The sequence below is a fragment of the Cucurbita pepo genome, chromosome LG05 (genome assembly GCF_002806865.2).
Source record: "Cucurbita pepo subsp. pepo cultivar mu-cu-16 chromosome LG05, ASM280686v2, whole genome shotgun sequence".
In the NCBI taxonomy this organism is placed as follows: Eukaryota; Viridiplantae; Streptophyta; class Magnoliopsida; order Cucurbitales; family Cucurbitaceae; genus Cucurbita; species Cucurbita pepo.
Genome location: NC_036642.1, coordinates 9474426 through 9489256, shown reverse-complemented (window position 1 = coordinate 9489256; position 14831 = coordinate 9474426). Strand labels below are relative to the sequence as shown.

At 36.3% G+C, this 14831-nt stretch overlaps 2 protein-coding genes across 7 annotated transcripts; both read right to left on the bottom strand.

The window, feature by feature from the left end:
• Nucleotides 1-4071: 4071 nt before the first annotated feature.
• LOC111796075 (uncharacterized protein ycf39-like) lies at nucleotides 4072-8153 on the bottom strand. Its single transcript, XM_023678761.1, has 8 exons — nucleotides 7958-8153; nucleotides 7623-7858; nucleotides 7379-7477; nucleotides 6585-6779; nucleotides 6080-6172; nucleotides 5894-5989; nucleotides 5315-5455; nucleotides 4072-4538 (listed from the first exon to the last, which is right to left on the bottom strand). The coding sequence occupies exons 1-8, from the start codon at nucleotides 8109-8111 to the stop codon at nucleotides 4362-4364; spliced, it is 1191 nt and encodes a 396-aa protein (XP_023534529.1). The 5' UTR covers nucleotides 8112-8153; the 3' UTR covers nucleotides 4072-4361.
• A 482-nt stretch (nucleotides 8154-8635) lies between these two features.
• Nucleotides 8636-13814, bottom strand: LOC111794630 (protein ROOT HAIR SPECIFIC 17-like). 6 transcript variants are annotated; one of them, XR_002815119.1, is made up of 12 exons: nucleotides 13412-13814; nucleotides 13252-13317; nucleotides 13044-13134; nucleotides 12796-12872; nucleotides 12167-12255; nucleotides 11862-12045; nucleotides 11311-11492; nucleotides 10977-11079; nucleotides 10541-10872; nucleotides 9925-10409; nucleotides 8903-8985; nucleotides 8636-8800 (listed from the first exon to the last, which is right to left on the bottom strand). XR_002815119.1 is itself a non-coding variant. In XM_023676714.1 (11 exons), exons 1-10 carry the CDS (start codon nucleotides 13637-13639, stop codon nucleotides 9932-9934), a joined length of 1830 nt encoding a protein of 609 aa, XP_023532482.1. In that variant the 5' UTR covers nucleotides 13640-13814; the 3' UTR covers nucleotides 8636-8800; nucleotides 9925-9931. The 6 variants fall into 6 exon arrangements, 4 of the variants coding, with proteins under 4 accessions (XP_023532482.1, XP_023532481.1, XP_023532480.1 ...); XR_002815120.1 differs by having other exon boundaries at nucleotides 8636-8797; XM_023676714.1 differs by lacking the exon at nucleotides 8903-8985.
• Between the last annotated feature and the right edge of the window lie 1017 nt (nucleotides 13815-14831).

Here is a 14831-nt window from a genome sequence, read left to right as displayed (position 1 = left end):
GCCCAAGTTTATCACTAGCAGATATTGTTCAATCTACCTCTCTTGAGAGCCAACATCCTCGCTGGTACACCACTCCTTTTGGGGGCTCTAATATCATTTTAACAGCCCAAGTCTATCACTAGTAGATATTGTTCAATCTACCCTTCTTGAGGGTCAACATCCTCGCTCGTACACCACCCCTTTTGGGGGCTCTGATTCCATTTTAACAGCCCAAGCCTATTACTAGCAGATATTGTTCACTTTGACTCGTTACGTATCGTCCTAGAATGATTTTGTATTCTTCATAAACACCTGGCAGCCATTCCAAAACATCATTTTAAAACAAAAGTCCATAACCAATCCAAATGGTTCTAAAGTAAAGAAGAAAGAGAGCTAAAGATGAAATATTGGAAGGTGAAAAAACAAAACTGAAAAAGATCAAAACTTCTTTTTAAAAAAAAAAAAAAAAAAAAAGTGAAAATTTGTTCATCTCTCTCTTTCTAAGGAAAAAGTGCCAAGAACTAAGTATGAGCCAAAAAATTAGTGGATCACAAGTAGGAAATGTAAGCTTTTAGAATTTATAGCCTAAACCAACAACAAGTGGTTCACATGTCAAAAGAATATACCAAGAACTAACTACTACCAAGAAAGAAAAAGAAAAGAAATGTCATTACCTAAGGCCAAGAAAAAGGACTTTGTCTGTAGTCATCGTAATGCAATTTTCCCAATCTCAATATGCAAAAGCCTTATCAAATATGAGCAAAGGCATCCAATCATAATATGCAGAGTTCATAAAGTGGACAAGGATGATGCCATTTACCCCACCACCACGCTTATCATTTCAGTGATGAAATGAAAGAGATGCGCACCAAGCAAATCTGTATTGAAAGAGATGGCACATTCAATAGTAAAGGAACAACCTATAAGCCACCACCTACAATAATAAAGGCTTACTTCTAGATAGGTGGAACTCGAAGTGGTCACCTACAGAAAAAGTTAATATCTTACGAGTTATTTTGAGAATCAAATACAGTATGGTTAGGTAGTTGTCTCGTGAAAATAGTTAAAGTACGCACATGCTGATTCAAACTCATGAATATAAAAGAAAAAAAAATGTTAGATTATAAAAAAAATACTTTTAAATGGTATCCTTTCGAAAGTTGTAATATTATCTTTTTACCTTTGTAAATGTTTCAAAACTGTATTTGAAGTAGAAAATCTATTATAATGTGTCGGACAAAAAGTTGATATGACGAAATATCGTTCTTTCTAACTTAATCCAGATAAGTATCTTAGTCACCGTCACATCCAAGTCATCACTAAGTCAACCTTCCCTCCTATATTCTAACGGATTTCTACTCTAAAGGTAGTTTTGAAACGTTTATGAACGGTTAGGAGATATTTTTTATAATTTCGCCCAAAATAAAATTTTAAAAAATAATAAAACAAACAAAGGGACAAGCCATTTGAAAGTAGGTAAACACCATTTCTTCAATCATCATTTCCTAATTTCAAAAGTCACATGATAATAAAGGATGAGACAGATGAAAGAATAAGGACCCAACTCCACAGCTGTGATCTTGGCCTTCGCTTTATTTTTACTTCAACTGATAGAAAGAATTTAAGGGAGAGAATGAAGTTGGTACAACAAGAATCAAATACCTGAAGGGATGCACTTGGTGGATTGGTCCTCAGCTGATTGAGTGAGCCATCTGTATAAAAAGTTTAGGAAAATGAGACAATGAAACAATTTTGATTCTATTCACTTGACCCACCATTAATTTTCTTTTGTTTTTCAATCATTCAAACACTGTTAATCAATTTCGACTTCTCCCTTGCCAAAGCCCCATTTTCGTAAGTGTCATTATCCCTGGCTCCTCTCTCTCTCTCTCTTTTCTTTTCCCATACCTATAGAGTTCAAATGTTTTTGTTTCCACTTCTGATTTCCCATTTCTTATTCTAGCACACATAAAACAAGCATTTCTGCTCAAGTATGATGGATAGAATCAAGATTTTTTTCAAGTTTGAACAGGATCTCCTCTAATAGTTATCCTTACCTACCAACTTCCTAAAGAATCATTGGCCTTCTTGGTGAGGGATTACCACTTTTTATTTCATATTATTGGTTCCTTTTAGGAATTGAGAAACACAGTCCTCTACAAATACTACAGAAAAAAGGGCATTTATAAAAAGAAAGATAAAGAGAGATAACAGTCACAAAGCTAAACATGGATATTTATGTGATTATATTTATAGTTTTGCTGATGAGTAAATACGATAGACAAGAATTGATGCTACTAACTCTGCTTTCTAGGGAACAGGTCAACTTTCAAGGAGTCTTGCACAATTAAAGATCTTGCAATAGTGTGAAATTTGACTTAACACTCTTTGATGCTTAAACAAAGTGATGTGGTTGCGTACCTTGAGTGGGAGTGACCTCCCTTTTTGACTCTTGTGTCATAGTCTCTCCGCTCTCAGTAGTTGACACACTCCTCGGCTCACCCTCTGGATCTTGGAGTGCGTGTTTTGTTCTTTGGGTAAATTGGGCTCTGATGAGCCTCCCCTATCTTTCTTAGGAGCTGGACCCGTGAGCCTGTATGAAAATAGGCCCACAACAAATTTGATAAACAACGAGAATATTACTTGATCTATAATCATTTTGATATTTTTAATTAAAAAGAACTATTCCATTGAAATCATATGAAATAACGCAGCCTAAAGAACTTGCAAAAAAGAAGGGAAAAAAAGTCTTCCCATTAGCAGACAGCGAATAGAAAAGTCATAGTTACAGAAAGATGTGGACAAAGGTTCACCAATACTGTCCATAAAACAATATGCTCCTGCAAACGTTATTTCCTCTCCCTGAAAACTACTGTTCTTTCTCTTAGCCAAAGAAAGACCTCTGTATTTTCTTGTGGCAGCAAATTCTTCCTCCCTTGACTCATCAGCAATTGAATCCCAATTCGACCCTTACCTCCTGCATCATTCATTCAACGATCCTGACTACCTGCAAAGTCTTCTTAGGAAGTTTGGAGGCATTGAAGAAGGCCTTTGATGGCGTTGATAGAGTGAAGAAGATCCGCTTGCACCTTGACCAACCCGAGGTCCAATAGAAGCAAGCCCGACGGCCAATTCCACTAGATAGCCGCCCCTTTCTCTCTTTGTACAGCCTCACGGACGGACTTATCTCGTTACGAAATTGCTTGAAGGTGCAACTAATTACATCTCTTGGAGCAAGAAAAGGTTGATCGCTCTAAGCCAGATGAAAACCAAGATAGTCTTTTCTTGCAGTATGACGATGTAACAATGATATTGTCACATCTTGGATCATCAATTCCATCTCCAAGCATATTGCAGTCAGTCTTGTTTACAATGGATGTGCAAAGGATGTATGGAATAAACTAAAGGAGCGTCGTCGCCAAACAAATGGACCACGGATATCCCAGCTCTGCAAACAACTGGAAACCACAGTTCAAGGAACTATGTCAGTGGACATTCCAGGCAACCTGAATTAGCTTAGTATTACCATTGAAAAATAATTAGAATTGATGGCAATAAGCCTAATGGATTGCGTGAAGTACCTGTTTCTGTCATCCCCTTGACCAGAAAATTCCTTTGAAATACATTGGAGGAATCAAACAATCTGTTCCACCCCAAACAGATCAGCAGTTATGAGATACTGTCCTTTGACAAAGTGCTCTTTCCTTCTGATTCCTGTTCTTCCTTTTAGTTTTGAAAAGAAACAAGCCTATTTGCCTATTATTGAAGGAACCTGGTCACATCCTTCCAACCTAAGTCTGTCCCAATCCATATCATTTCCATGATCTCTATACAATTTTCAGGTTAATTTAGCTTTCTAACCGTCAGATCAACTGCAAAGTTAGAGTTATCAAAAAACTTATAAACAGATGTTCAAGTAGTACAAATTATTTTTCTCACACATGGTATCCGGTGCATAATTTAAATTTCAGCATACAACTTTTACTCGGATAAACTTAAGTATGATGTATCAGCAAGCGACCATAAAATTTACAATGCTACAAAAGAACAAGATAAATTAGACAGAACAGAGGTGGTCAATGTTGAGGATTGTTGGGAGGGAGTTCCACATTGGCTAATTTCGGGAATGATCATGAGTTTATAAGTAAAGAATACATCTCTATTGGTATGAGGCCTCTTGAAGTAACCAAAAGCAAAACTATGAGAGCTTATGCTCAAAGTGGACAATACATACCATTGTGGAGAGTCGTGGTTCCTAACAGCCAAGGGGTTAGGGAAAGATATAAGGAACAAATGACTGGCATACCTTGCACAAGAAGTTACGGTGTATCAAGATTTAAAACACATACAAATCTTCATTTACATTACAAATCGGTCTGACTTCATATAAAAAAGTCAGATTGCTTTGATTGTGCTTTGAGATCCTTCAGTTTCTTCAAAATGTTTGTGAAGTAATCTTGCAGATATTTCTCTAAAGTTATTATGTCTTTTGCATCTACACCGAGGAGATCGTATGTCTCTGTCATTGGAACAGAAAAAACAGTGTCGCTTGTAAGAACCTACAAATGTCCAGGAAAAAGATGTTAGCTTCTTTAAATGAACATATCACCAACAAGAGATTAATAAAAAGAACAATTTGTAGTTAATCAAAGTAGGCAGTCTTTTGATGAAAATAGAAGTGTCTGACCACCACATCTTGACACACGGGCACTCACACATCATTTGTTCTTCTTCAATAATAAAACACTTCTTCCCTTTCCCTTCTTATTAATACTACCCGTATAGGACCTATGTATTCCAAGCAACATCGTAAGCTTTAGAAGTTAGATTAATAATGTTATGATCGTTCCAATCAGTTAAATTATTTAGGCACCAGCAGATTATTATTTTTCTGTTCTTTTCTTTTTTCAATAAAAGAACTATTTCATTAATATCATATCTGAACATAGGAGATAAACAAGAAATCTTCCTACAAGCTAAGGGGGCTTTTGGAAGGCGCCCCAGTTCCATGATCTTTTTACCAAACGGACTAGGTACATAACTCATTAGAAACAATACACCAATTATCAACGACAAAACTGCCTTGTGGATGTCAACGATAACAAGCAAATGACGTCTCAACACACATGGAATTTTGTTCATATCCGAAAGAAACTGCGTGGAGGAAAAAGCTAAATTTTTTAACAAGAATATATGGATGAAAACGATGTCCTTCCAATTCCCGTTGTAGCTTATCAAATATCAACGATAAGACTGTCATGTGTTTCAGAGGAGAGGGGGAGAAAAAACCAGCCTTCAATAGATGCACTTTAGAAAAAATATAAAGGCTAATTACCTCTGAAAATGCTAGCCTATCAGCAACATCATTTGTCCACTCAAAAAATCTTGTCAGTTGACGAGTGAATCTCAACACTGAAACTGGGACTGTGGTAACATTTGCATCTTGTCCAGCAAGCCTCTCACATAATGTTATCACCTGGAAACAAAAAGTAACTTAAGAAAAAACAGAGATTTTTTTTGTTTTCCATGGGGACAATGTTACACAAAGTCTCGCTTATGAATGTAATGTTAACAGAGCAACAAATGTTCAACCAAAATGTTGGTGTTGATTTCACAGACTACATCAGATGTTGGAAAGAAATTGTGTTGATTGCAACAAGTTCTAATTGAAGAAAAAGAAAGCTAAAAATGCATACTCATCCATTCTCCTAGAAGAAAAAAAATTTAAGTTTTTGCTTGATTTCACCGTTGAAGGCCAAGAAAAGGGTCGTAAAAAGGGGTCATACAGGTACAGAAAGCACATTTCAATTTTGAGCAGGCTGATAAATAAAACTAAAATTCCTATTTTGGGTAGGTTTGATTAGGAGCTTAAAGCAATAGTCTATCTTAAACAAACCAAGATATGATTGATTACCTCTTGAGTTGTCCATGCACGAGGGCCAGCAAAGGTAAGAAGTTTCCCATTTATATTCTCATTACGCAATGCAATAAATGTCAACCTGGCTATATCCTAATTACGAAAAATACACATCAGATATTAGAAATCTTAATTTATTAGGACTACGTTGGAAACAATCAAAAGCAATATGCTTAAACAAACCTGGGTGTCCATGTAGGCAATTCTTGTTGGAGCATCTGTTCCCCAAACAGATTTCTCCTCTAATATAGGTACAGCATACTGCCCAATGAGACCCTGAACAAACAAGAATTTATTTTTAGTATTCACACTAGAGGATAAAATGAAAGCTATATAAAATAATTACAGAGAAAACCCAAAACTCAAATTAGAACGTCATCTAAGGGATAGACATCCACTGAAGATAAAAGACCGAGGCTATAAACTATCCATCTGTTCATGCATATGAAAAAGTGAACCGTGTTGAATAATAGATACCTTAAAAAGTATTATACTTCCAAAATAATTCATTTCAATTTATTAGTTGACTTCTTTTCATTTATTTTGTAAGTTTTCATGAACAGACTATAGGAATGATTCTGATATGGAAAAGGTTGCACCCAGAGGGTGGGATAAATCTGACAAAAGAATTCAAAGCTAATCAACAACAATAAATTATAAAGGAGAAAACAATTAAGGTAACTATTACTTGCATGAAACCACAGAGTCGAATGATGATGTGATTTAGGCCTGCGTCCTTGAGAAACTTCTCAGTGCAATACTTGATCTCCATAAGTGGAACTTCAGGATGCTTGTCACAATTGTGGATGGAGAAGAAAATATATTTCTGGATTCCCATAGCCTTTGCACATTGTATCAGAGCAACTTTTCCTTCCCAATCTACCTAAATAGAAGACAACTCCGGTAAGAAATGAAACACTAAAAGCTCTAGAAGGGACTCTTGTTCTAAACATCAAATCTCAAAATGCCAAAGTTAGTGTTTGGTTAATCATTTGACGTATGAAATTATGCATGCAATAATCATAAATTTCAAATTTCATCATTGCCTAAATTAACATCAGATTCTCAATGTGACGGTTGAATGATAATAAGCTATATTATGATTTCATGGAGGCCAAGATGGGGGAATTGTTAGAAATGGTCCATGAAGGAGGCTGCTCCAAATCATCTCAAATCAGGACACTGATGTCAAGCTATTTAGTATAACAAGTACTGCAATAATAATTGTAATGAAACAGAGAGCTATGAGAAAAAGGAGGAAAAAACATGGAGATCAATTCAGCAAAACAATTGATCGCCCAATTTTGTTTCGATGGCTTGCAAAGCCTCGTCTATACTAATGCGTAGTGACACAATTTAGACATCAAATGTAGGAAAGGCAACAACGTTCATGAAGTTCAATGAACAATCGCACATTCAGAAAATGGCAAGTTGGAACAAGAAGTAATATAAAAAGATCCAAAAGCTCAATATGAAAATCACCGTTTTAATGGGCTCTTCCGGCCGTCCTGTAGCACAGTCTATGATAGTATGAATGCCGACCAGCGTTGCAGGGATGGTTTCTGGTTTACTTAAATCTGCCTGCCATACATATGAAAATGTTCTAGCCTCAGTTCTAAACATAAAATCATCAACACGATTAAGCATCTATTTCGCGATAATATCATCGATGCAAGGCGTTTAATAGAATTGAGAAATATAAACATATATCGAGAATGCAACGCACATTGACGACTATGGCGCCCCAATCGCGAAGAAAATCAGCAGGAGCCGGTCGAGGCCTCACAAGACACCGAACTTCGTAGCCTTCATCCAACGCGCGCCTCACGATCTGTCTACCAAGGGTTCCAGTGGCACCAACCACCAGTATGCTAGTCGGCCTCACCGGCGTCCCCGGCGCCAGATTCACAGGTCCAGTTTGCTGAGCCGTACATTTGACAACCGGTAGAAAACAAGATCTCCCTGACACAATACCATCGCAAAACACACAGAAAAGCAATCTGAATAACAAATCCTCTCCGGTCATGCAGTAAGAAGGAGATGAAGAAACAGAACACTTACTGGAGGAAGATGAAGCGCAGGGAGATGCGAGTGAAGGAAGCCAAGAGACAAGAGCGTCGGAAGCCGCAATCGCGCGGCGGGAAGAGAAGGCATCGCAGTGGCGCCGGCAGTGGTTGCCAGGTGTCGCAAGGTGTGTGGGCAGCCGCAGCACCATTGTTGAATCTTCTTGGTTTCTGTGCAGTGTTTATCGATGGAAGAAGAAAGGATGACGAAAAAGGATAAAGGATTGAAAAATTGCCACGTGGATCTTGGAATTGGATTATGATACATCCACGTGGACCATCTCACTCCTCTGCTGTGAGTTTCCGCTTTTTGGCTTATTTATTTATGATTATTTAATTTAAGAAAAGTAATTATTTTTGCACTTAGTTTAGTGATTTTTTTTTTCATTTTCTTTTTTTAATTAAATTACAAATTAGTGAATGCACTTTTAAATTTATTACATTTAGATTTTTTTAAAAATATTTAATGATTGGACCAAAATTTAAAATATGCATTAACATTGGTTATTTCAATATTTGTTTTGAGAATCTCGATATTTTTGTCTTTATTATGTAAACATTATAATAATATATTGTTTTATTATTTTATTTATAAATTTCATGAGAAAGTATTATAAGTAGAATTTAAATATTCAATCGAGAAAAATAATATCATATTTCATTACTCAATGTTATATGTACGATATTTAATATTGATTATAACAATTCTTTTCTTTAGTTTGAAGAGGTGCTCCTCACCAAAAACGGAGGTTGCTTCTAGCCAACATCAACTAGAGATCAGTATGAAAAAAGCAGGAGCAAGAACGAGGTAGCTTGTGCTTTTTTTCTTCGTCATAATCTGCTGAATTCCATAAATATTAATAATTTAATTTCGAAAAAAAACACTCCAAATAAGATGACGATGACTTCTGTACTTCCTTTGAGCCCTAATATACATGGTTACCTCTTTTGTCACAGTTTCTCTTCTTAAATTGCTCTAAAAGTTTCTCCCGCTCTAGAATTCTTATTTTTGTGACACGTACAAACCTAAAAACAAAATAATTACTAGATGTGTTTATTCAATTCATTCACAACTCATAACAATAACAAACTTACATGTCCAAAGCAATCTAAATAAAGAAAGAAGGAAATCAATTAAAATAAGAGAGTTCATGCAAAGAGCCTAGAATGATGAATTGATACCAATTGTTGAGGATTATTGGAAGTGAGTCTCACATTGGTTAGTTTAGTGGATGATCATGGGTTTACAAGTGAGGAATACTATCTCCATTGACATGAGGCCTTTTGGGAAGCCCAAAGCAAAGTCATGAGAGGTTATGCTCAAAGTGGACAATATCATACCATTGTGGAGAGTCGTGATTCCTAACATGGTATCAGAGTCATGCCCTAAACTTAGCCATGTCGATAAAATCCTAAAGTGTCGAACAAAGGATGTATTTTGTTCAAGGGCTCCAGAGAAAGGAGTCGAGCATCGATTAAGGGGAGGCTTATAGTGTGCTTTGTTCGAGGGGAGGATTGTTGAGGATTATTGAGAGTGAGTCGTTAATTTAGTGGAAGATCATGGGTTTATAAGTGAGGAATACTATCTCCATTGGCATGAGGCCTTTTAGGAAGCCCAAATCAAAGCAAAGCAAAGAGAGCTTATGCTCAAAGTGGACAATATCATACCATTGTGGAGAGTCGTGATTCCTAAATGCAAAGATCCTCCATCCACAAACAACTCGAAAAGAAAACAAAAAAAAGAAGCAAAACTAGAACCTTTTATGCCTTGTAATTCTCTATCTAAATGTTTCCTTGATGTACAAATTTCAAAGCCTATGTCAAGCTGTATTGTTTCCCCCACAACAGTTATGTACAGAATGCAAACCTTTCTATCCCTATTACTATGAAAAATGTTTTATGCATCTGTAAGGGTAACAAAAAATTACCCCCTAAAAAAATTGGTCAAAGTTGGATTGAACTAACCGTCTTTTTAGTCTGAAAATAACTCTTCCAATTCTGGTTGTTCGGGTTTGGGTCGAACGCCAAGATCAGAGTCAATGAGAGTGTGCAATCTTCTCTCTCCCAAGTCGTTTCCGATGTCTAAATATTCCAATCCAGTCCATTCTTGGTCGTCTTCTGTTGCGGTTTGTTCTTTTGTCGAATTGCTCGTTTCGTTGTAGCCATGGTTGTTTTCATTGACGTCTTCGGTGTGATTGTGATGAATTTGGTTGACATGAGATGGGTCACTCATGACATGTGAGTCATAATTCCCGCAAATGCAGGCTGATGGGTTTTCATGGAACTCACCTCTCCCTGGCTTCACCTCATTTGGCTCTCCCATGAAGCCAACTTGATAAGATTGGACCTTGGATGAAAATTGTTCCCATGTCATGTTGTTTCGGTCCATGAATAGTCGGTTCAGCTTTTTAGCGTTCGGACGGATGGTTGGTTTATGACCGAAGTATCTCCTACAACAAGGAAATGTACTTGATTACTCATTGTGTAAAGCAAGAAAGGTTTCGACGAAGTTCGGAATTGGATTAGTGCTTAAAGATGTTAGTAAGAGGATTGATAAGGGTGCAACGTGAACGTAATGTACCTTCGTCCTGCTAAAATCTTAGCCATGTTCCCATTGTTGTTCGAGACAAAAACATTGCTTTCGTCACAAACAATGAAGTCGATCGCAGCCATACGAGACGAAAATGGCAAAAAGGGTGCCAACTCTTCCGGGCTGGCAAGAGTCTCCTTGGTATGGTAATTTGGAAACATTGCTTTCAGTGGAGCTAGAGTTTCTTCTCCTCCATATACTTCACCAGATGCCACATAAAGGTGCACATCACTTCCAAAGCCGAGCCCTCGAAGCATCAGACCGACTTCTTCGGGAGTAAGAGGGCATCTTCCCTGCCTTCGTTCCTTATCGGGATTGCTTGCCTGCAAATCAAAGAGGATGAGATTTCATATTCCAAATTCCAATCCAGGTTAATGTTTACTGCGTTAGTTAGATGATAGTTTTGTTGAACAAAATGAAACCTTACATGTAAGCTTTTCCATCTCTTCCGAATTTTTCCAAGTTCTTCCTTCTCATCTTTCCCCCCACCATAATAACAGCCAGAAAATGCAAGCATGTCAGGCTCAAACCTATATGATGATACCCAAACTTACATCAACAAACCTCCAAATTTCCATTCACAAAAATGCTCCAAAAATCATTTAGGTTCTACAGCTTAAATTTGAGTTCAGCTATATCAAGTTATGCCATCACAATAGTACAAACTAAATAAGTAAATTGAAATTCATCTAATCGCATTACTTAAATCAGCATTCAGCTATGATCATGTTAGAAGCAGTTAAGAATCTTGATTGAATCACCTCAAATGTAGGGCAATAAAATGTTTGCTTTTGATCTTCATCCTCTCAACCAATGCTTGGCCCATTTCATTGATCTCTTCAGTAAACTTTAATGCATGATAGTTAACTCTGCATCTTAACTTCTGTAAGTCAGTTGTCAGCCTATTTGAAAGCCTATAATCAAATTTTCCAAGCCGAACAGCCTGCAGAGAAAAAAAAAGAAAACCTTAATAACTTGACCCAGATTTTCAATTATCAAAATGCTTTCACAAAACTAAAAAGGACAATCGACCTACACATGGCACATACACACAACACATGACAAGTGATCATGAAGAACACCTAGAAATCGACTAGTGTTAAAGCCTCATTAAGTTATGCAGACACAACACGCACTAATGAGCACTGAGATATTTATTGGAGTTGCAAATAGTTTACTCCTCAAACGGGCAATTTTCTACAATACCAAATCAGATAGGGCCTTGTCTAGCACCAATGATAACACAAGGTATAGTGGCAGTATTAATGACTTGCTAAAACGTGCATAAGTTTGCACTGAACTGCATACTTACATGCTTCTTTTTAAGAACAGGAAGGACATGTTTTTCATAGCATTCTGGATCACACTTCCTTGGAACACGCATCCTATGAGGAGTCAAAGTTTTCCCAACTTCCATTGGTAAATCCTTGATGATTTGAACATCATTCGAGAGAAATTTAATAAACCAGTCCTCATCAAAAATTTCTGCAAAATTGCTGCATCAAACACCATTTGGATATAAATACCATAGATTTACCAAGTTTACTTCCACCACATTAATGACAATTAGAAAAGTAGCCTAAAAAAGGATGTGATTGAAAGGTATTTATTAGAAACCTGCTATCCTTCCAAAATGAATTTTGATCCAGCTTGGGAACAACTAGAGTGGCATTCAAAATGTAAGCTGCAACAACAGCATCTGTTATCTGCATCCATATTTCTAACATATTATGGGAAGAACGAGACAAGAACACCCGAATTCATTGTTTACAATTAGCAGATAGGAAAAAAAAAAACGCATGTTTCAAGATTCATATAGAAGACAACTGACATCAATTTAAAAGCTGTAACTCATTATTAACTGTGCGTGGAATTTCATTTGATCATTCAAATATCCAGGTATTCTTAAGGCGCAAACAAGGTAAGGCACTGTCCAGTTGGATCCTTCACCATGTTGATTAAATACCAAAAGAAAAAAAAACTGAGCCAGCACATATACGATTCCAATAGAAATATATATATCTTTGGCAACTTATTCCAGTCAACCAAAGCCAGATAATTTTTTGTTTTTATATTTTTTTTGGTCATAAATCAAGAATTTATTGGGAAATGAGAAAGAATGTTTGAATAGGATGATCAATTCCATCAATGAACTAATTTAAAAAATTTACAACTAATTGACAACTTTACTATCTCCAAAACGATAACTGCAATAAATCCGGGATTGAGTAGTAGACAGGGCTTACCCCTGTTCTTTGCTGATTAAGGCCTCCACTCGTAGTAATCAGCAAGTATCTGTCGGGATCGGTTTTCTCAGCGGCCGCTGCATTTAATAGAACACAGGTCAGATTTAAGGAAGAGCCGCGTGGAACAAAGTTAACCCTCATTGAAAAATTGAAAAAGAATTATACAATCTATATTCAAATTGAACAAAGAAAAGCCTAAATTCTAGGTACTAAGTATCAAAATTGAACCGTAGAATTCGGTACTTTACGTGTGAACTTCTTGCTAGCATTGCTACAGCCATAGAAGAAACTCGATTGATCCGTGACCCATACATCACGTTCGAATCTGCCTCCACTTCCCTACACATTGTTGAACAAACACGGCATAAGAAAATTCAAGAATCAAATATTCGAAGTCTCAAAGACACAAAAACCAGAGCTCAAATTCTCCGATCGAACAATACACAAATTCCATACCGAAACGCCGATGATTGATTTCATTTCCAAATTAGAACTCGATTCATCCTCAATGCCTTGGTCTATCTGAAAATATAAGAAAAACACACACACACACACACACACACACACAATAAGTAATAAATACCAAAACAGCGCAAGAACAGAGAATCGACCGTACCGAGCTTCCGCCATGAAAGAGAGTCAAGTGAAGATGATCACGATGAACAACAGGAGAAGCAACAAGAAGAAACAGAGCAACAAAGCAAACAAAAACACAACCAGCAAGTGCGGAAAGAAGCGGCAAAACATGATAGTAAAAACGCCGGCGACGGAAGAAAACATCACAGAGAAGCTGGCGAAGACCGGGGAAAGCCGTATCAGCATCAGACCGTCGCTTCTTACTCATGGCGATCAGAGAATCAGAGCAACAACAACAACAAGAACACAATATAGATACAACACGGCGGAGCAGAACATCCAGCGGGCGATGGTTGGTTTCCACAGAGGACCGAGTCGCCTACTTCGACGACAATGAAGACGGCGAGTATCAGCAATTCTATATAAACTTTCTCCCAAAATAAAATAAAATAAAATAAAATAAAATAAATAAATAACAATTAAACGAAAAAAGAAAACAATTAAACTAAAAAAGAAATTGTAGAGAGAGAAAGAGAGAATGTTAAACTGTTGAGTCTAACTCGGTTCACACCTCGAACTAATCGCACCCAAAATCTTTGTGTGAGGGGTTCGGATCCTCTGCGGCTGCTCACACCGTTTATTTATAAATACCGACATTTTAAAACTTATTTTCCGTTGTGTTTATATTTTAAATAGTAATAATAATAAAAATAATATATAATTGTTTTTACAATATTATATTTATATTTAGTTATATTGGAATCTCTCACCAAATTCGAGCCATATTTATTTTTAAATTAAATAAATAAAATGAAGGGAGGTTGAACATTATCATTTTATATTCTTTTTGGAGTTGGAAACTTTATAATAATTTTTTACCATAATGTTTTTATTTTTTCTATTTCTATTAATCTACCCAACATAATACTTTTGGGTGGGGAATTTTTTTAATTTCATTAAATTAGACTATATAAACTTAGGTTTTTTTTTTTTTTTTTAAATAATAATAATAATTTTCACAGACTCGTTAATTTTATTAAAATTAAGTTTTTCACGAACATAAGTGTTTGAACCCGAGAGAGAGGGGAGAAATGTCTAATTAACTCGTGTTAAGCTGGATTTTTATTCAGGTTATTGATTAGTAAGTGATGGATAAGAGAGTTAGACGAGGAAAGCCCACTGAAATTCTGCAACACTGTGGAAAGCTCGATCGTTACAGTTGGATTGATTTGACTTTTTTTTTTTTTATATATATATGGTCTAATTAAGAGATTTTAGAGAATTTGAAGAAGGAAAATACTCTAATTTAGGTAAGACCGAGCTTGAATTGGGTATTGGCTTGATAAAGCACGTGACTGCTTGTGTGTGTGAAGTACTCGTGTATGAATGAATAAAGTATACATGTAAACTTTAAAACGGAAAACATTATAGGTTCTTTAGTTATGCAAATGACAGTTTCC